The sequence below is a fragment of the Narcine bancroftii genome, chromosome 2, assembly GCF_036971445.1.
Source record: "Narcine bancroftii isolate sNarBan1 chromosome 2, sNarBan1.hap1, whole genome shotgun sequence".
NCBI lineage: Eukaryota > Metazoa > Chordata > Chondrichthyes > Torpediniformes > Narcinidae > Narcine > Narcine bancroftii.
In genome coordinates, this window is record NC_091470.1 from 70,610,184 (window position 1) to 70,632,529 (window position 22,346).

The following is a 22,346-nucleotide window of genomic DNA, read 5'->3' on the forward strand; positions in this document are numbered from 1 at the left end:
TATTTATAAAGTTATGCTTGTATTTTACTTTAAGTTAAATGGATTTATACACAAAAGACTATATTTGGTGGAAGAAACATCAGCTAGAATTAATTAGTCATTATTTGCACATCAACTTATTTTTATATTCACATCATATCCAAGTTCTAGTGCAGTAACTTAGGGAAATATCTGCGACTTCTGACATCAGCATGTTTCATTCAAGGTCCACAAGAACTAAGAAAATAGAGTTAAATGGATTTATACACAGAAGGCTAAAGTTGGTCAAAAATACATGGACTAACATGCTAGAGAAACATCAAACAGGACTTTAGGTTATAAGATCAAATCCTGGAAGTATAAAATGATTTTTGTTTAAATTACACCTGGAAATATTTATCATTTAGATGTTCAGACCAAGATTGGTAGAAATTACAACTGTCGGTAAAAGGACAAACTGGGCATTTCTAGATCCAGAATATGATGGGATTATGACAAGACATCAGGAATAGCAGTGGCATTGCATCATTTAAAATTTTTTTTCCCCAGAGTATTATAACTATTTCCTAATTTCTCCTCAATTGATGTTGGTTTCTAAGATCTTTAGAAGCAGAAGCGTGCCATTCAGCCTATTGATTCTGCTCCATCATACTGATAAACCCAAATACAGCTCAGCTTTTGGAATACAATATTACATCAAATAACAATTAAAATGAAAGCATAAGCTTAGCTTCATTTGAAACATTTATTTTAAGAACAGGTACATTTCTGTAGTAATATACACAAAATATCTCCATTTCATTCATTATGGCAAATGGTTGTGAAATAAAGAGCTACCCAGCCCCATTCCATATTTCAGCACTAGGTCTGTAGGTCAGCTTTTCAAGTACATTTTACATGTAACAGCAATTTCCATATGTACCAATAGCCAGTAGCTCACTGTGGAAATTCAGTGCATACGCAAAAGGCAAAAATGACAGCTTCACATTGAAACTAACTAGACAAATATCGAGCCAAACCAGCAACATTGAGAGATGACCTGCAAAGTAGATTCTAAGGGTGGAACTAAAGTAGAAGGAAGTAATCTGAGAAAGGAATTTCAAATCCAAACTCAAGCACCACCATCAATGGGGATGCGGAGAGGAATGCAGATTGAGTTTTGTGAGGCTTCAATAGTTTACATCATTGATGAGGGAGTGATTTGGACCAAATCACAAGAATCACAAAATCTTTAAGATTTGGTGGACAAGAAATTGGCATTTTTGCCCTGCAGGCCAAGTAGTAGAATTTGAATAGGATGGTGTGAAATGGGTGGACAGTTTCAGATGATCTTTAGAAGGCAAGGATAGCATAGGAATCTGAAGCTTACACAAAAATATTTTAAGATTTTAGCAGGTGGACGAGTGCAGGGTGGGAAGATTGATTAGAAGTAGAAGTGTAGAATTTTTAAGTCTTGGTATCAATGTGAATCAGATTCCAAATCATCTTGCTTAGTTTGAGTGGCGAGCCACTAATTCTGAGAGGCAGAGTATGCAACAGGGCTTAAGAAAAGCAAAACTTTGTTTTCTGCTTTACTCTCCCTGAAAGAACTAACTGTAACTCTCGAGGGCAAGTTATTCCATCCCAGCCAAATTACACATAAATCAGTGCCACACAAGCACTTTCTTTTTAAAAAAAAATATTTTATTTTTAAAAAATCCATACATGTAAATTAATAAACCAAAAATTTAAAAACTTATTGTTTGTGTAAAGAACATTTCATTAATTACATGATGGTTATAACCCCTCCCCTTCCTTCCCTCCCCCAAATAATATATAGAAATAAAAAAAAGTAACATAAAACAAGAAAGATAGTATAATGGATTGCTCAGAGAATCACTTCCCAACACAGTGGACTTCAAAGTTTATATGATCAATTTAGGGAAGAATGTTGGCACAGGTCTTTATTTATACCTAAAATTTGCAATATACTGGCTCTAAATTCGCAAAAATAAAATCCCAATTTATTTCTCAAAATATATGATTTTCTCTAAAGGGACACAACTTTGAATTTCTGCATTCCATCTTCCCATACCTAAATGTAAATTCAATTTCCAAGTCACTACAAGATATTTCCTTGCTACTGCTAATGCTATTTTAATAAATTAGGTCTTGTTCCTTCTATATTCCCCAATAGGAATAAATCTGGGTTTAGTGGAAATACATTGCCTGTAACTTGTTCTATAAAATTCCCTAAATCCACCCAAAAAGGTCTTGCCTTGGCCCATGACTAAGTTGAATGCAAGAAAGTATCCATCTCTTCACCATACCTAAAACATTGATCTAACAAATCTAATTTCATTCTATTCAATGTTTATGCCATCAAATACAACAGATGTAAAAATTATATTGAACTAATCTACATCTTACATTAATAGTATTTGTCAAACAATCTCAACAGAGATCTGTCCATCTTTGCTTATCAATTGTAATATTCAAATCTAACTCCCATTTCAGTTTAGATTTATGCACTCCCTGTTTAACAGTTACTGTTTGCAAAAAAGATACATTGCAGAAGTAAATTTCTTAGTATTTTTTCTCCTAATAAGTTTCCACCTCACTACAGGAGGATAACTGCATCTTTGGACCTAACTTTTCCCTTAAATATCCTTTCAGTTGAAAATAAAAAAAAATGAGTATTACCATATTTATTTCTCAATAGCTCAAATGACATCAATTGACCTTGTTTATAACCATCATCAATAGCACTTTCAACATAAAAAGTGTGCAAATAATTTGCTTCACACTGATGAAAAGGATATTAGAAGAACATTTGGATTGCAGTACGACCATTCCACAGCTTAGGGGTAAAGTCAGGAATCCAATATTCAACATTCCACAAACCTTTATCCATGCTAAATTTGCTGTAGTTTCTAATTACATAACACAATTGGAACTGAAAATATTATTTACAAAATACAAAACTTTAGTAAAGAACTAGCACAGAATAGAAAGATTCATCTAATTTGCAATCAAAGCAGTTCTGAAAAGTAATATGAAAATTCAAATTATTTATTAAATATATATGCTATTTAGAACCATGTTAAATTCATTACATTTGTAATGAGAATTTCTTACTGATTTTATGTTGTATACAGTTTGATAATGCAATACTCCAGTGCCATCTAGAGAAATATCGGCACATTGTTCTTATATGCAATACATTACCAAGCAGTTATTAAAAAAAAATAAGATTTGCACAATGGAACAAGTGTTAACTTAATTCTTATTAACAAGTAATTAATGAGTCATTTACTTGCATCTCAACATTTTTTTTTAAATATATACACATAATATCCGAGATCTGGTCAGTAACTTTGGGAAATGAGATTCCCACTTTTCAAACAACTAATTTCAGCCCTCAAATTAAAAATCCTGCCCAGTTCCTTGTGTAACTTCTGACACCACCATGCTTCATTCCACAAGAACTAGAGAAACACCATCCCTCTTACCACTAGAGATATTGCAGCCCTCTGAGTTTAATATTAAATGTATTCATTAAATTTCAATTCGATTTTCAACTGGAGATACTCTTGACTCATTCTCTTCTCATGCTCCTGGAATGATTCAGCTTTGCTATTTTACTTATTTCTACATGATTCTCTTCCATTCCTTTCCTGCTCTTACTTCATTTCTCTCTCACAGCTTGCTTCCAAATGTGTTTAATAGCTCTTCAGCAATTTAAAACATCAAGAAAGGTAACCTGTAAGGTGCTCAAAGAACATTCATCCATTTCTCACATTACCCACGTGCTGATCCATAATTCATGCTGGAAACGTCAGTTCTCTCCAAGGAAGAAGGATCCTTAGGCATAACTGATAAAGTTAAATATTCAGTGGATTCTAAAGATAGAGTTCATATTTCCCATCATAAAACAGTGGGCAAATTGCTGTTCTCATACTGCTATTGGATTTTAAGCTGCAGAAGCAATACAGTAAAGCACATGAATGAATTGGCTGTCATTGCAGTAAAAGTTGTGCATTTGTGGATCTGTTTTTACTTAAACTTAAGATTTATCCTGTTTACTTTGTTAATTAAATTAGGTTCCTTCATGGCCAAAGTATTTCAGTACAGCAACTATTGCAGTGAGTAATGTAACTATCAGAATTCTGAATCTCCATCTCACTGAGGGTAGAGGGAGGAGTAATTGGGCAGGCTAATTAAATGTAATATCTACAAGTTTATTTGTGGTCTAAATTTAAGGTTTTACAATGTTTTCAAATCAAATTTGAAAAGAGCAAGGCAAAACAATTTATTGGAAGAAGTAACTATATGAATTTGTGACAATTGCCACACAAACAGCTCTAGAGAAAAAAAGCAAGTCAATTAAACATTATCTTTTGTGTTTGATGTCCACAATGTTCAATTTTGCTAGGGCAAAAACTTTCACATTCCCTTTTTAAACATCAGTTCCCCCTTCCACTTAAAATGAGCCAGAAATACTGGAAACCCATGATGTGGCTGGTTATGTTCTCAAACTTGGTCATCAGTAGACATTAGAATTGGTTATTCCAGTTACATACTAAGAAAAAAAATGGTTTGTATACATCTTTGGCAGCTAAACTCAACTGACATGGCCATAAGTACAGGCATACAAAAGCAAAGTTTCAGTGTAAAATTCAGTAATAAAATTCACTTTCATGTACATGTGCAAAGTCCAGAAAACTGGCAATATTACTTTTGCATTTAAAGCCTGATCTACAAAGCACTAACTTTTACTTACAAGCAGGATTTTTATGGTACAGTTGAAAGATTTAAACCAAAATTAAATACAACAAAGTTAAAATGGGAGATTTCAAGAGGTGATGCTACCTGTACTGAAAATATTTTCGTAATACTGTAAACTAATTTCTCTTATTACAAAATAAATCCTCACTATTAAATGAAAATCTACATCCCCCTTAAATCGCAAGTTTTGTTTTACAACTATTAAATGTTCCAACGAGAAGTATTTGAGGTACTTAAAGGAGAAACATTTGGTTTTTATATATTCCTTTCATTCTGATAAAATGGCTGAATTTGTTACAGAATAAAAAATCTCTCATTTTACCCATGAAGTGTTCAGTACAAACTTTCAGTCTTCCAAAAACTTGTGGCCATTAATCACAACTGATCCCAAATACTGGCAAAGAGTAAACTGTTCCAAATCCATAGGAACCCCAGGGTAGTAATGAGATTTCCAAGAGGGTAATATAACCAATGTCCACCATCATCATGACTTCCAGCAAGTAACAGCACAACAAAGATGACATTGACCTATGCATCTCAACATAAATTTTTTAAAAACAAATTAAGCCAAATGTAAAAACTCCTGCCACCTCAAAACAGTAGAAAAAAAGCAAACAGAAAAATGGAATTTAAACCAGTAATGATTAATTTCATTCAATTGCTAGATTATAATATCATGACTAGATCAGCCTGCTTTACTACATTTAAGAGTTGATATCCTTACAAATGAATTACTTTGGTTTAATATGCTATCCAAACATTAACATTGTGGTAAAGACTTAAATAATGTCATACTTTGGTTCAGGAGACAAATTCTGATGCAGCAAAGACAAATGAGCAGAAAAAGGAAACCTAGATGCAAGACAAATGGAAAGAGAATTTTGTATTCATCTTAAGCCGAATTTGTAAATGTGTTGAGAAATATCTCAATTAAAAGAAAACACTGGTTTTCCTATAGAAATAAAGATCAATCCAAGTGGCAACTAAAATATATAATTTTCTACAGCATACACAATTTTGCTGTAATTGGCTGCAGAAAATTAGTTGTTATATTCACATGTATTATTTTCAAATTAATATTTTGCAAAGTTTAGAACAGTGGTTTTCAAACTTTTTCTATGCCATAGGTGCTCTATGATTAGTAAGGGATTACTTAAAGTGGGATGTGAGTAAAAAGAAAAACTTTGAAAACCACTGTTTTAATCGTACCTCATTGACTCGTTATGTGCACAGATTCATCACTCCAAAGGAAATGGACCAATGACAAATTTTCTCAAGCAAAATATTTCAGTAACAATTGGGTCTAGAGCAGCGGTTCTCAACCTTTCCTTCCCATTCACATCCCATCTTAAGCAATCCCTCACTAATCACAGAGCACCTATGGCATAGGGATTATTTAAAGTGATATGAGAGTAGAAAGAGAAAGTTTGAAAACCACTGGTTTAGAAGAATGGAACTTTCAGAACTTGGGCCACGGTTACCAAATATTTTTTAAATAAATGTACACTTCAAATCTTCCATTAAAACAGGACAAAATACGCTTTGACATTTTTCATCATATAACTGGAAATTTGGAAGACTTAACGGTTCAATATAAAAGCTTCATAACTTTAAAGCCCACAAGAACAAAAGTAAATTGAGTACAACAGTGCTACCCAATATTGGTGACCTTCAATGTATAGTAATCTTCTCCCATCAATACATTACTAAACAGTTCAATGCCTTTGGGAAGGATCATAGCGTTAGTCACCAATTACTTCATTCTGTCCTAGAATCAGGTATCATCCGTTCTGCTGGTGTATTCCAAATTACGTTGTCTCACAGTGTCCAGTAAATGATCCCCATTGTTTTTCACCAGATACTTCTCAAATATTTTACTGCTCTTCCTTGCTTGAGAAGACAGATCATCTTCATTTTCTTCATCATCATCGTCCTGAAACTGTCCAGGCTTCGATAACTTGATTTCTGGCAACATTTAATTTTTAAGAAATTAAAAAAAACACCACAGTACACCATTTATTTCATTAAATTACCATGAAAATTTCTTAAAACAAATTACATTCTTATTATAAACTTAAAACTGGTCATACAAGTCATGTCAAGATCATAAAATGTTTAGCTTGTCAGGAAAGCTCTGAGAAAGGTCCAAGATGGCACCATTCAACCCTATTGGTAGATTTAATAGTAAGTGGACATAAAGGATGGTCTGCCCCTGCCACAGCAGATGTGGTGAGAAGGAGTTAATGGTCAATGCTGTTGCAAATGAAGCAGCAATAGGCTTTCAGAGAATGTACAGTAACCACCTGTGTACTTGTTCCAATAAAAATTCCAACAGGAAAGCAGAAAAACAAGGGGTTGATGTCAAGATCGGAGGGCAAAAGCCTACGAGAAAATGAACACAAATGACAGAAAATAGAGGGCAAAGGGCCTTAAACTGCTAGGGATGAACACATTAGCTCAAGATAAATCATCTAACATTAGAGAATCTTATACACCATTAGAATGAACCCATAAACAATAGTATCTGAAAAGTAATCATTTGTGAAAACTTCCTTTACTTAGGTGAATTTTCAAAAACCTGTACTTGAAGCCTGCAGATATTGTGAACGTTCTTAGAAGAAAGTAGATGGACTCACCTTGAGAGCAATGAGGCTGATGTCTATAGCGTCGGGATGGTAATACATAGTCTGCCACAAAAACCAGGATCTGAAACAAACAGATAATTATTTGAATTAAATTCAATCTAAAGGAAACATTATTTTTGTATTTTGATGAACTAATTTAATGTAATTTTTAAATAATGTTTCATTTACAATGCAGACACTTGCATAACTCCAATTAACAATGTGGTTAAAAAAAAAACTTTGTCATAAATTAATCTATAAAAGCTATCTTTAGAAACCTTACCAATCCAAGCACAAGACCAGAAAACAGAGTCACCAAAGCAAAAATGCTATATGATCCCCAAACAGGTATGCCAACATCTTCAGTGAAGTAATTATGGCAATGCTGGAAAAACAAACAATTTAAATACAATTCAGATACAGCCATAATCCACCAAGAAGATAATGAAATCAGGAACTGGAAACATACACATACTTTATTTGAAATTAGATTCAAAACAATAAGAAAAACATAGCACAACTCAATAAATTATCCTACTTGAGACTAAATTGCATGTGCAAAAGCACTATTTTTGAGGTACCCCCAAGCAGATTCTGAAATAACAAATGGGTGTTAGAAACAACATATAATCTTTTCCAAATACCAGGGAGTTCATCAAAACATTGTTCCGAAAACACACATCTACTCTTTCCCATCATTTCAAATGAAACCTCAAGGGCTGGTTAATGGGACATCTTTCTTTCTTTGGCTTGGCTTCGCGGACGAAGATTTATGGAGGGGGTAAAAAGTCCACGTCAGCTGCAGGCTCGTTTGTGGCTGACAAGTCCGATGCGGGACAGGCAGACACGGTTGCAGCGGTAAATTGGTTGGTTGGGGTTGGGTGTTGGGTTTTTCCTCCTTTGCAAAGAAATAAAAATATACCCAAGTGGGACATTATAGACAACTACAGTCAAAAGTGAAACTACAGATAACTAGAATGCTTTCTTATGCTCTCCAGAGATTTGTACTGGGTTCTCAACTTTTCACTAAATCAAAAATATGCATCAAAAAAATTTCAACCCAATTTGCACAAAACATTAAATTAGGAATGTTCAGTAAGAGGTAAGATGAAAGTAATGTTACAGGAACATGGACACACTGAGTGGGTTAAAGAGTGACGTACCAACTTACAAGTATTAGACATCTACTTATTTTAGATGCCATTTTGTTTTCTCCAGTCATAAACAATGGGAATGGCAGCCAAGATAGAAGAATATGGGCTGTCAGGGAAGACAGCAGCATCCCTGACAACTTCATTTGCAAGAAGTGCATCCAGCTGCAGCTGGAGTCTGGTCCTGTAACTAAGAAGGGAATGGAGGAGAAGAGATGAGCTGTTATGATAGGGGATTCCATAGTTAGGAGACGAGATAGGAGGTTCTGTGGAAGAGATCGAGTATCCCACATGGTATGTTGTCTCCCTGGTATCAGGGTTCAAGATATCTCAGATCGAGTTCATAAGATTCTCAGGAGGGAAGGTGAGCAGCCAGATATCGTGGTCCATACAAGGATCAATGACATTGGTAGGAAGGGTAAGGAGGTCCTGCAAGGAGAGTTTAGGGAGCTATGCACTGATTTGAAGGGCAGGACCTCCAGGGTTATGATCTCAGGATTATTATCCATGCCATCTGTTTGAGGTTAGAACGCAGAGGATAATGCAGCTGAACACATGGCTAAAGACATGGTGCAGGAGGGAAGGCTCTCTTCCAACAGGATGGTTTGCATCCTAACTGGATGGGGACTAGTGCTGCTCCAGTGGGTTTCAACTAAATTTGCAGGGGGATTGGAACCAGAGTGCAAAGCAGATAGAGGAGTAGAAGATGGAAAAGACGTGAAAACTGCATGCAACGTTAGATGTCAACAGGTTGAACGTGGTGGAAATGTTCTCAGGTGCATCTATTTCAATGCAAGGAGTATTGTATGAAAGGCAGACGATCTTAGAGCGTGGAGTGGCTCGTGGAATTAAGACATTGTGGTCATTAGTGAAACTTGATTGCAGGAGGGGCAGGACTACTAACTCAATGTTCTGGGGTTCTGTTGCTTTAGATACAATAGAATTGTGTGGGGGGGGGGGGGGGTTGTGGACGAAAAGGGGAGGAGTGCCATTGCTCTTCAGGGAAATATCACAGCTATGCTGAGGCAGGACAGACCAGAAGGTTTATCTACTGATCCTGTATGAGTGGAGCTTAGAAACACGAAAGGTATGACCACACTCATGGGGTTTTATTATAGACTGCCCAATAGTCAACAAGAATTGGAGAAGTAAACCTGTAGAGATAGCAGACAGCTGCAGGAAACACAAGGTTATGATAGTAGGAGATTTTAATTTTCAATATATTGACTGGGACTCCCATACTGTAAGGGGGCTGGATAGCTTGGAGTTTGTCAAATGTATTCAGGAACATTTTTCTAAATCAATATATAGCGGTATCAACTAGAGAGAGTGCAATAATAAATCTCTAAATCTCCTATTAGGGAATTAGACAGGACAGGCAACAGAGGTACGTGTAGGGGAACATTTTGAGTGCAGTGATCACAATACCATCTATTTCAAGTTAATTATAGAGAAGGATAGTTCTGGGACTCAAAATGAGATTCTAAATTGGAGAAAGGAAAATGTTGATGAAATGAGAAATTATCTAGAATGCGTGGAATGTGGCAAGTAATTTTCAGGCAAGGATGTGCAAAGTAAGTGAGGGATCTACAAAGGTGACATTTTGAGAGTACAGAGTTTGTATGTTCCTGTCAGGATTAAAGGCAAGGTTACCAGGCATAGAGAAACTTGATTTTCGAAGGATATTGGGGATCTGGTTCAGTACTTGCTCAGGAAATTGGAAGAGAGTCGTGGGAAAACAAGCAACGAGGGTTGTGGATCCTATACAGATTAAAGAGGAGGACAAGCTTGTTTTAATGCAAATTGCAGGAGCTCTAGCAGAAATATTTAAAATATCCTTAGCCATGTGTGTGATGCTGAAGGATACCTCACGTTGTTGTTGTTTAAAAAAGGCTCTAAAAGTAACTCTGGAAATTATAGGCGAGTGAGCCTGATATCAGTAGCAGATAAATTATTGGTAGGTGTTCTAAGAGATCGGATATATAATTACTATATTTAGATAGCTAGAAATTGATTGGTGATGTTTAACGTGGCTTCTTAGACTGGAGACTTGTGACTAATGGTGTGCCTCAGGGATCAGTGCTGGGACCATTGTTATATGTCAACTATATTATTAATCTATATGATAATTTGCTAAATTGGATCAGCAAGTTTACAGATTGGAGGCAGCGAAGAAGGTTTTCAAAGCTTGCAGAGGGATCTGGACCAATTGGGAAAAGGCTGAAAAATGGAATTCAATGCAGACAAGAGCGAGGTGCTGCATTTTAGAAGGACAAACCAAGAAAATGGTCGGGCACTGAGGAGTGCAGTAGAACAGAAGGATCTGGGAAAATAGGTACATAATTCCCTGAAAGTAGCATCACAGGTGGATAGGCTTGTAAAGAGAGCTTTTGGCATATTGGCCTTCATAAATTAAAGTATTGAGCATAGGAGTTGGGATGCTATGGTAAACTATATCAGACACTGGTGAGGCCAAAGTTGGAGTATTGCATGCAGTTTTGGTCACCTAACTACAGGAAAGGTATCAAAAAGATAGAAAGAATGCAGGGAAGATTTACTAGGATGTTGCCCAGACTTCAGGAACTGAATTACAGGGAAAGGTTAAACAGGTTAGGACATTATTCCCTGGAGCATAGAAGAATGAAGAGTGATTTGATAGAGGGGGACAGACAGAGTAAATGTAGATAGGCTTTTTCCACTGAGTGAGGGTGGGATACAAACCAGAGGACATGGGTTAAGAGTGAAAGAGGAAGATTTAGGGGGAAATGTGAGGGAAACATCTTCACAATGAGAATGGAAAAACTCGCCCGTTGTGGTGGCGAATGCAGGCTAAATTTTAACATTTAAGAAGAATTTGGACAGATACATGGATGGGAGAGGTACAGAGAGCTAATGGAATGGGTGCAGGTCAGTGGAAGTTGGCAAAGTAAATGATTCAAAACAGAAAAAAGGGTCGAAGGGACCAGTTTTTGTGCTGCAAAATTCTTTGGTTCTATTGAAATACAAGTTCATTCACTTCTACCTATTAAAAATCAGAACGCTTTCTAACTGGCAAAGACTATGTACTGCAGAGAAATTTAAAAAATTCAAAGTCAAAGCTAATATGCAGATTGGAAGGGCAACTAAAGAGATTAACAGAATATTAGACTTTTGTACTCAAAAGGAGTAGAAAATATGGTAGAAAATTGACCATTGTATTCACTGGTAACAAAGCAGAAATAATAAAAACCACCACAGAAAAAGTACATATATATTATATGGAAAGTGATCTTCCATGTAGTCTTGTTGGTATGCAAGGTTGAAGCACCAGAAGCTGTAGAAAAGCGATGCTAGTTAACTGTAGCTTAATTTTTTATCCTCAGTTGCCTAGTTTTTTTTACTGGGCAAAGTTAATTTATATGCAAGCAGTTTCATCCATCTAGAATCAAGTAATCAAAAACTCAACCAATTCAAAATTAAAATTAAAATGCGAACAACAAACCTTGGTTTTCGAACACCTATTAGAATGATTTAATGGCAGTTCAAGCTACAAATTAAATTGATCTGACATTTCTATTGAAACTAAAATAATGTAAAAAATAATTAAAACTCCTCAACAGTGTTACTTTGCCCATTGATTATACACATAATACTCAACACCCTTTAAAGAAGCAAGATCCAAATAAGCAACAGATTACAGAGCATTACACCATTATTACTGAAAAATGGAATTTGATAACTTACACGAATCCACATAGACAACTGGAATAAAGCCGACATGCTGGTCATCCTGCAATGATATTGCAACATCAATAATACTCATTTAGTATTGTGACGGGCCCAGAGGACCCCAAAACCCAGCAGCAATGAGAACTCACCAGGACAAATGATTACTTAATCAAAAGTAATTTTTAATTTTTTTTAAACATAAAAACAGGATTAAACTTTAACTTATTACTATTAACAACCCCCTTTCTAATTCTAAGTGCACATGTGTACAAGTTCAGAAAAGTTCTTTGATTCACAGTCCAATGTCACTTCTCACTCCTCCAAGTTCACTGGTATCAGACAATTCTTATATTGTGCACAGAATTTAACATTTATGAATTTGCACCAAGTTCTGATACTTAAAGGTAATCGGGAAGGTTCTTGTTGGTTTCAGAGAGAGATCCATTGCTTGTTGGACACAAACTGATTTACTTCCATCAGTCACTTCAGTGTCTTGCCAAAGGCAGGGTTTTCCAAATGATTACCTTTTCTTCAGGTCACCAAAGAGTTCCTTCTGTTTCCCCTATTTCAGGTTAAACACTCAAGCCAGCCATTTCCTCTTGTAAGGACCACAAGGGTTTGCAACAGGCTGAAACTGGAACTCAGCCAGTCTTCAAAACGGTCTTCAAAATGCTGCAGCCTCCAAAAACCAATGGAGAAACAGATTCTCTCTCTTAGAAAAAGCCTGTTTGGTCTCCTCTCTCTGCTTGCAAAACCATATGACCTTCTTAGAAGAGCAAACTGCAACAAGACAAACTGTAGCACCAGACCCAAACCCCCTCATCTGTTGCTTTCAAAACAATAATCCATTACTCCACAGAATGTCCAATTAACACCTACTTGTGAAGTCTTTTGAGGTCGGGTTCTTCTATTTGCACCTCTTTATGAAAACCTCTAGCAGAGCAATTTTTATTGTCTTTACAAAGGCCCTGGACCTGGAGTGTCTGGTTTGAGCAAAGCTCTTGCATTTTAAATAAGATCTGTTTTGTGAAGTGTTTATTTGTGACCTACACACACCCACAATCTATCTCCTTCAAAAACATAATCGGTCACAGTATCAAAGATCTCCTTACATGCAAATGCTCTTACGCTACTGCTGCCTTGTTTATTAACAGAATTTATTATGTTACATGTTTATGAAATGGTCAGTCAACAAATTGATTTTAGACGAATATTTGAAAACAATTCAAGGGCTTCTCTGTGCTCTGAAAGTCTAAAATGATTCAATCAAATATTGTTGTCAAATTTCAAATGGAACACCTTCTGGAAGAAGGCATCTCCCACCTACTTTCATTTAATAATGAATGCCCCATCTGATAAATGAGTGAACACAAAAGTATGGCAGTATTTTAGAGAACACAGACTTAAGAGCACATTATTTTCAAGACAAGTGCTATCATTATCCTGTATCGCGGCCACCGGAATCATATCCACTACTTCAGATTACATTCAAACTTTGTATCTTTTTTTATATAAAGGCTGTTTAGTGTACTGAAATCCAGACAGCTTCTCCCTATTACTCCAATGTAATACTTTTTCTTGGGGTTCATTATTATCACTTAAATAATAAATACCACCTCCTGATCTTTCTACAATGAACTCCTCCTGGTTTCTTTGACAATGCTTTTTGCTGATAATTAACCACTTGTTTGAAAGTGGATAATTAAAGAAAAAACAAAACTTTGAAGTTAATTATATTTCCCCTTTCAATTTTCATTACTTAATTTCATAACCTGACAAAACAAATCATTTTCTAGTTTGTGCTTTTAAGCATTTAAAGACTTTCAGAATCAATTTGACAATTCTTATCATGAATTTTAATGGGCTCAAAAAGCAAGGGGAAAACCAAGTAGGCCTTCAAATCTGTGTTTTAATGACTCCTGAAACATTACATGTTTAAGGAAAGAAAATAAACTATTGAAAACAAGTTGTCTCAAAATCAATGACACCAGATGATAATAGATAAAAAGTTTTAACTTCAGGTCAAATTCTTAAATTATTATTGTATAAACTAATTCACAATGAAAATTAAGACAATTAATGCAAGAAAAAAAATACAACTTCACTGTTAAAAAGCAAAACAATTATGTAATGAAATTATGCATAAACTTACAAAAAGGAGGAAGGCTGCAACCAAGAATACATTGGTTCTATGGCTTCCCATTTCTTTCCATCTATGAAGTCAATAAAGTCATTCTTCAATCTTGGACCTTGATACTTTCTAAATTCTCCATCCTTACAACTGAAATAAAAAGCATCACAATACACTACATGGATAGTTTTATGGTTTTGCAAAATAAATACAATTCTGAGTTATCTAAATCACAAATTTCTCTCAAATTAGCAATAAATAAACAACCTTCGAATTGTAAGCAATATATTCATTATGCAAAAAAATGCAAAATAATTTTTATTTCAACCTACCAAGCAAAAGTGATGTAATGGAGGCAAGGAAGAACTAAATAGTTGATTAAAACTGGGCACAGTGCCTTGTAATTGAAAAAAATTCTCAAATTGTAATGTGAAATAGCACAACTTTTTTATAAAAAAAGTTTAAATTATTGATGGTGATCCAGAACATAGCACCACTAGTTAATCAATGGAAACTTTTAGGTTAGTTTTGCCATAATAGGTAAATGGTCAGAATAAATTAGGAGTTTGTCATTTTTTTTTAAAACTGCTGACTGGTGGGATATATAGTGGAATGTCCTTCCTGTCACAAACAAATGTTGATTGTTAACTTCACAGCTATTGGACTCCCTCACTTGACTTTGCACCTCTCAAACTTGGAGCTCCATTCCTGAAACGACTTGATTCTTGAGACCATCCAATCCAATTGATGTTGAGTGTCATCTTTCGTTTATATGTTCCCCAAACTGACATATTCATTATTTTGTCTTTCACACAAGATTCATTAAGCAAAGGAAATCAGAAAAACACTGGGTACTATAAAGCTTCTGCACAAAATTTATATTCTAGCCCAAGTTTATTACTCCATTGAGTTAAATATCAAATACAGTTTAAAATATATTTATTATATCTTAATGGTACAAGTATTCTTTAATCAATCTACAATTGACTTCCTACATCTGCTTTGCAAGCTCTGATATTGTTAAACTACTAGACACACTTGTGACAAAGCACAAGAAATAGGAATACAAGATTAATACCACTATCCTTTATCTTGTGATCTTGCATTAACTCCATTACACTTGATGCCTTGATTCAAAATACATATTCAACTTTCTTGAATACACCCAGTGACTGAGCACCTCATTCACTTGGAGTTCAGACCTAACTTTGAGTTGAGGGAAAACTATTGATGAAAATCTCTGAAGTCTTCAAGGTCAGCATATATAGGGAAGAAATGCTTAAAGGAATTTCCACTTCAGATTCAATATATCAAAACACTTAACACTTGGAAAAATGTTTAAAACAAGCAAACAAGTTTTAAACCTAGTTAAAAGAATAACATTTACTGATACTTACTGATATATTGTGGGGAGAGCTGTAATAATGAATCGTCCACTCAGACCTGTTTTTTTTTAAGAAGACAAACACTTGTCAGCAAAAATGCAATTTTTAAACCAAATGTAGGCACAGTTTAATTCTTTTGAATATACAACTAAACTTCATCTCCTGATAAAGCATTGCTAATTTTTAGCAGGCTTTACCTAGGATTTCCCTAATGCTTACAATTCAAAAGGCAAAATGACAGATTCCTTCAAAAATTTATAAGTCACAGGGAACTGTGAACCGGGAACCGGTCCACACCTACAGTGAAGCACTTGTTACTCTATCCCTTGTTTGAAAATTCTGCCCGCATTCCCACCAACTCCTTCCAGACTGTAACCATACTAGAGGCAGTTTTACAGAGGCCAATTCACCTATAAATCTACTTTATTTTTAAAAAGGTGGTTTCACATCCCAAGGAAGCACACGCAGTCAAAGGAAGAACATGCAGAGCAATGCAGTTGGTTTTGTGCATGTGGACTGTCAAAAGTTGCTTGATATAACATGGGGATGAGTCAACATACAGGATGGAGATTGAAAATTTGGTTGAATGTTGCACCAATAACAACCTTACTCCATGTCACCAAAAATAAGGAGCAGATTGTTGACTTCAGGAAAGCCAGAGGTAGATCATTGGTGGAGAGGGTGAACACATTTAAGTTCACTATCTCGGAAGATCTTTCCTGGACCCAACATATCAATGACATAGTGAAGAAAACACATGAGCGCCTCTACTTTCCCAGGAGTTTGCAGAAAGTTGGTACGACATCAGAAACCCTGGCAAACTTCTAGAGAGGTGTGGTGGAAAGTGTGCTGATCGGCTACATTATGGTCTGGTATGGGAACACCAATACCCCTGAGCGTAAAGCCCTCCAAAAGGTGTGGACACAGACCAGGTCATTACAAAGCAAAACCCTCCCCATTATTGAGTACATTTACAGGTAACACTGCCGTCAGAGGGTAGCAGCAATTATCAAAAATCCACACTACCCAGCACAAACTCTGTTCTTGCTGCTAGATTCAGGAAAGAGGTATAAGTGCCACAAGACCCACACCACCAGGTTCAGCAACAGCTGCTACCCCTCTACCATCAGACTCTTCAACAACAAACTCAATCAGGGACTAATTTAAGGACTCTTACTTGTGCACTTTATTGATTCTCTTTGCTCTCCCCATATTACAATATGTTTATATTCATTAATGGTTTACAGTTCTTTTGATTATTTACATATTTATGCTGAGAAGTTTATTTTTTAGTAATTATGCCACACCCGCAGGAAAAAGGAATCTCATGGTTGCATGTGATGTCATGTATGTACTCTTCTTCCGGGGAATTTGGCAGTTATAAAAGTTAATTTCTCCAGAAGTAAATCTAAATTTATTAAAATTGCATTGTCAATAGCCAGAAAATGTATAGCAATAACATGGAAACCTGATTCCCTACTTCACATTGATCATTGTAACATGGAAGTACAAAGTTGTATTCACCATGAGAAGATAACTTATACTCTTAGAAATAGACATAGTATGTTCGTCGAAATTTGGATTACTTAAATGCCCAGATTGTATAATTTATTTTGATATTGGTCGATTAGTTTACTCCTTATTAGAAATTTAATACTTTTAAAATGATGTGACGTTGAGATGTTGAACCTTATTCAATGTATTATTATTATATTAATTGAGTTATATATTCTGTATTTTCTAAAATCTTAAAATATTTTTAAAAATTAATTGGCTTTGATGCAAGAAACTGTAGTCACTTTTGTACTGGACAAAGGTATACAGTTGCAAACCCTTGTCCACGGTTTCTACAAGAATCACTGCTTGATAAGCATTACAAGTATTCTTTTCTTGTGCAGAAGCAACTTTTAAAAATGTTGATGTCACAAAACATTAAGAATGCTACAGGACTTCAATATGACACAAATAGGCTGTGGGCGACTTGCGCTCGGGGTCCTTCTTGGGGTGCGAGCTACTGGAGACTGGCTGATGGGAACCAGCTATTAGAGCTGGGATTCAAGAGGGTGCAGAGGGCAAGAAGGTCTCCCAAAGGGCCTTGGGTGCTGAAGGCTTCGAATTCTTATCAGAGGTTTGGATCTGGTGCTCGGGGTCTGTGCAGCTGCAGAAACGCTAGAGCCTAATCCAAACCCCAACTCTGAAGGGTATTTCTTTTGCCTCTCTTTCTCTTGTATTTCAAGGGGCACCAGGCGATACCCATGGTGAATCTTTGCTTTACGGCTGGCAGAAGAAAACTTTGTGTAATGTTACATGACAAAAAAATTAATCTTGAATACAGCATGCAAGTAGTAGGTGAAGTTTAATGAAGAGAAAAGCAGCAACAAGAGAGGGAAAAATAAGAGGCAATAGAATGCAAGGGGACAATTCTGACAGGTGTGCAAATAAAGATGCAAGAGTATATGTGGACAAATCTCTTTAGTGTCACTAAGGAGAGCTTTAATACAACAATAATTTAGCCATATCCTTTCAAAACAGTGGCCAACTACAATCGGAGCATTGTGTCCAATTTTACCACTGCATTTTAAAGTGGAAGGTTCCAGATCTTGAAAATAATTAAACAAAGGACTACAATAGTAACTGTTAACAGGTACACTAGAATACCAAATTCTGTCAACCTCCAGAAACAAATACAGTTCCCACTAACACCTCAGTCACATCTCCCAAACACGATCACAACTACACACACTTTGCTCTCAAAAGTTGAAAAACAATCTTTCTAATTTATGTGAATCCCTAAAATCTGCAGATACTGTGATTATAGTGAAAACACAGAAATGCTGGAGGCCTTGCAGCCACCATAACCGACATTTCGGGCCTTCTTCAAGAAATGAAGGGCTCAAGTCCAGAACGTAGGTTACAAATCTTTATCTCCTTTAGTAGCTGTGAGGCCCGTCGAGTTCCTCCAGCATTTCTGTGTTTGCACTCTTTCCAATTTATTAACAGCTTTGCTAAACAGGCTTAATCTGAAGGAACGCATTTTTCCCCTCAGCAAAATTCTGCAAAGAAAAAAAATCAAAGAGAAGATACCTGGCTGCTCAGTTACATCCACTTTGGCAACATTAACATCCAGATCATCACTCCATTCTGCAAACGCATTCCATTCCGACTGGAGTTGCTGGCAGGCAGGACACCAGGGAGCATAGCTAGAGATTTTACAAGACACTGCACGTTATCAATCTTCTGTAATATATATTTTTATTTCAAAAACGCTGCTTAGCAAATCATGTTAATTTTATAAACTTCCACCCAAATTTTCCAAAAGTTTATATCTGTTGTGATAACTTCAAGGTGACGCCGGAGCTGCTCAGTCACTTAATGACCCTACCGCTCCTGTCACTGGTCCTGGCCCCGACCCTGACCCTGACATGCCAGAGTCTTATGCTTTTATCTCCTTGGATATATCAGCCATCGAGTTCTTCGCAGGTCGAGACACATCCTCTATAACAGGCGGTCCAAGGCCGCGTCTTGACACCGCCTCGCTGCACGAGTAACGGAGCCTTAATACTTACAACTCCACCATCCACTCGCCTTCCAGAATCTCCCTCCAGTTGTGGTCAGTAATGACTTTGACCACACTTCTCCTCTCAGCCTGCAGAAGCGGCACTAACCGCAAGACAGCGAGCACGGTAAACGTGAGCATCCACCGCCTAAAGGCCCCAACTTCTAACGCCGCCATTTTTCCCCCCGATTGCTCGCAGCTGCGCATGTCACGGACGCCTTCGCGAACACTCAACACAACTGGGCGGGGGGATCACGAGGGAGATTGGATAACCAGGTCACGGGGATTGGACAGAGGGTGAGGGGTGAGGGGTCGGCGGGAGAGGTGCATCGGGGATTGGTCGGAGGGAGAGGTGCATCGGGGATTGGTCGGAGGGAGAGGTGCATCGGGGATTGGTCCGAGGGAGAGGTGCATCGGGGATTGGTCGGTGGGAGAGGTGCATCGGGGATTGGTCGGAGGGAGAGGTGCATCGGGGATTGGACGGAGGAAGAGGTGCATCGGGGATTGGACGGAGGGAGAGGTGCATCGGGGATTGGTCCGAGGGAGAGGTGCATCGGGGATTGGTCGGAGGGAGAGGTGCATCGGGGATTGGACGGAGGGAGAGGTGCATCGGGGATTGGTCGGAGGGAGAGGTGCATCGGGGATTGGACGGAGAGAGAGGTGCATCGGGGATTGGACGGAGGGAGAGGTGCATCGGGGATTGGTCGGAGGGAGAGGTGCATCGGGGATTGGACGGAGGGAGAGGTGCATCGGGGATTGGTCGGAGGGAGAGGTGCATCGGGGATTGGTCGGAGGGAGAGGTGCATCGGGGATTGGACGGAGAGAGAGGTGCATCGGGGATTGGACGGAGGGAGAGGTGCATCGGGGATTGGTCGGAGGGAGAGGTGCATCGGGGATTGGTCGGAGGGAGAGGTGCATCGGGGATTGGACGGAGAGAGAGGTGCATCGGGGATTGGACGGAGGGAGAGGTGCATCGGGGATTGGTCGGAGGGAGAGGTGCATCGGGGATTGGACGGAGGGAGAGGTGCATCGGGGATTGGTCGGAGGGAGAGGTGCATCGGGGATTGGTCGGAGGGAGAGGTGCATCGGGGATTGGTCGGAGGGAGAGGTGCATCGGGGATTGGTCGGAGGGAGAGGTGCATCGGGGATTGGACGGAGGGAGAGGTGCATCGGGGATTGGTCGGAGGGAGAGGTGCATCGGGGATTGGACGGAGGGAGAGGTGCATCGGGGATTGGTCGGAGGGAGAGGTGCATCGGGGATTGGTCGGAGGGAGAGGTGCATCGGGGATTGGACGGAGGGAGAGGTGCATCGGGGATTGGTCGGAGGGAGAGGTGCATCGGGGATTGGTCGGAGGGAGAGGTGCATCGGGGATTGGACGGAGGAAGAGGCGCATCGGGGATTGGACGGAGGGAGAGGTGCATCGGGGATTGGTCCGAGGGGTCGGGGCGGCGGGGATTGGACAGAGTTCACAACCTAAAACATTTATACAAATTAAACTATTAACCATTAATTTAAAAAAAAACACACAGGGAGATTTCGAGAATTGGAAAGAACTACCGTTAACTTCAATAGGAAGAGTAAACTGTATTAAGATGAATGAGGGCAATATCTATTCCAAATGTTACCAATATCCGAGACAAAACTGAAGAAAATAGTAAGGAAACTTTTATGGAAAGGTAAGAAATCAAGAATAGCGCTAGAAAAATTAACATGGAGTTACAAACAAGGAGGGTTACAGCTACCAAACTTCAAAAAGTACTACAGGGCAACGCAGTTAAGGTACTTATCAGATTTTTATCATAGAGGAGAAAAACCGGACTGGTCTAAGATAGAATTAGACAAATTGGGAGAAAATATCCCAGAACACATACTTTACAAATGGGATGAAAAATTGGTGCAATACAACAATTTACCAGTACTACATCACGTAATTAAATTATGGAAAAGAATACACCTGGAAGAAAAAAAGATAAATGATCAAATGCCAAAAATGTTATTGACACAAAACCCATTAATCCCCTTTACAATAGATCATTTATTTTTCAAGGAATGGGATAGAAAAGGAATCAAGAAAATAGAAGATTGCTTTTTGGGAAATAATTTATTAACATTTGAGCAATTAAAAGATAAATATGGAATAACTCAAGGTACAATGTTTACATATTACCAATTGAAAACTTATTTAAAAGATAAAAAGGAAAAGCTTGAGATTACCAGAAAGTAGCAACTACGAATATTTAATCACAGACACAATGATAATTTTAAAAATTTTTACCAACATGTACATCAAATTGCAATACAAGGAAGAGGATGAAACAAAGTATAAACTGAAACAAAGTTGAGAAAAAGATTTAAACATAGAGATTAACGAATGAAACATGGGAGAAGTTGTGTATAGGAACAATGAGGAACATGATAAATACTAGATTATGTATGATACAATATAACTGGCATCATAGATTATACATTACCCCTCAGAAATTAAAAGAGTGCTACCCAACAGCTTTAGATGCTTTCATTGTAAACAAGAGACTAGATCAACATTATATGCAATATGGGCATGTTCAAAAGTAAAAACTTTCTGGGAAGATCTAAACCTAATATTAAACAAAATCACAAAAAATATACCAAAAAATTTTCTGTTAAATAATATAAGAGACAAAAAATTAAGACTAAAATTAGACAGAGCCCAAATAAAATTTATTATGATAGCGGTAGCAGTAGCAAAAATATGTATTATAACCTGGAAAATGGAAACAAGCCTTAAAATACAACAGTGGTATACAGAAATAAACAAGTGTATTCCATTAGAAAAAAATTACATACAATCTGAAAGACAAGTGTACATTATTCAAACAAATTTAGGAACCAAACATAAAATATGTTGGAGAATGTCGACCACAAACCTCCATCTCGTAAAACAACATAATTATGAGCACAATAAGATTGAAATATGTGAAAGTGGATGATACAACTTTTTTCTTTTTTGCTTTTTGCTATTTCTTTGTTTTATGTGTTTTATTATTTATTGATTTTTGAAGGGA

General features: G+C 37.3%; 1 protein-coding gene across 1 annotated transcript; it reads right to left on the reverse strand.

Annotated features, from left to right (window-relative positions):
- Positions 1-710: 710 nt before the first annotated feature.
- On the reverse strand, positions 711-19,542 carry LOC138753713 (thioredoxin-related transmembrane protein 1-like). The gene is made up of 8 exons (XM_069917049.1): positions 19,312-19,542; positions 18,830-18,945; positions 15,758-15,803; positions 14,382-14,510; positions 12,245-12,290; positions 7,654-7,755; positions 7,383-7,452; positions 711-6,711 (listed from the first exon to the last, which is right to left on the reverse strand). The coding sequence occupies exons 1-8, from the start codon at positions 19,506-19,508 to the stop codon at positions 6,521-6,523; spliced, it is 897 nt and encodes a 298-aa protein (XP_069773150.1). The 5' UTR covers positions 19,509-19,542; the 3' UTR covers positions 711-6,520.
- Positions 19,543-22,346: the final 2,804 nt, after the last annotated feature.

Bases quoted from the DNA above. Each gene is read 5' to 3' on its own strand.
- LOC138753713 (XM_069917049.1), bottom strand. From the start codon at position 19,508: ATGCGCAGCTGCGAGCAATCGGGGGGAAAAATGGCGGCGTTAGAAGTT. The intron at 18,946-19,311 runs GTAAGTATTAAG...TAAAATCTCTAG, and splicing joins GGCGAGTGGATGGTGGAGTT to CTATGCTCCCTGGTGTCCTG. The intron at 15,804-18,829 runs GTATCTTCTCTT...AAAAAAAAACAG, and splicing joins GGATGTAACTGAGCAGCCAG to GTCTGAGTGGACGATTCATT.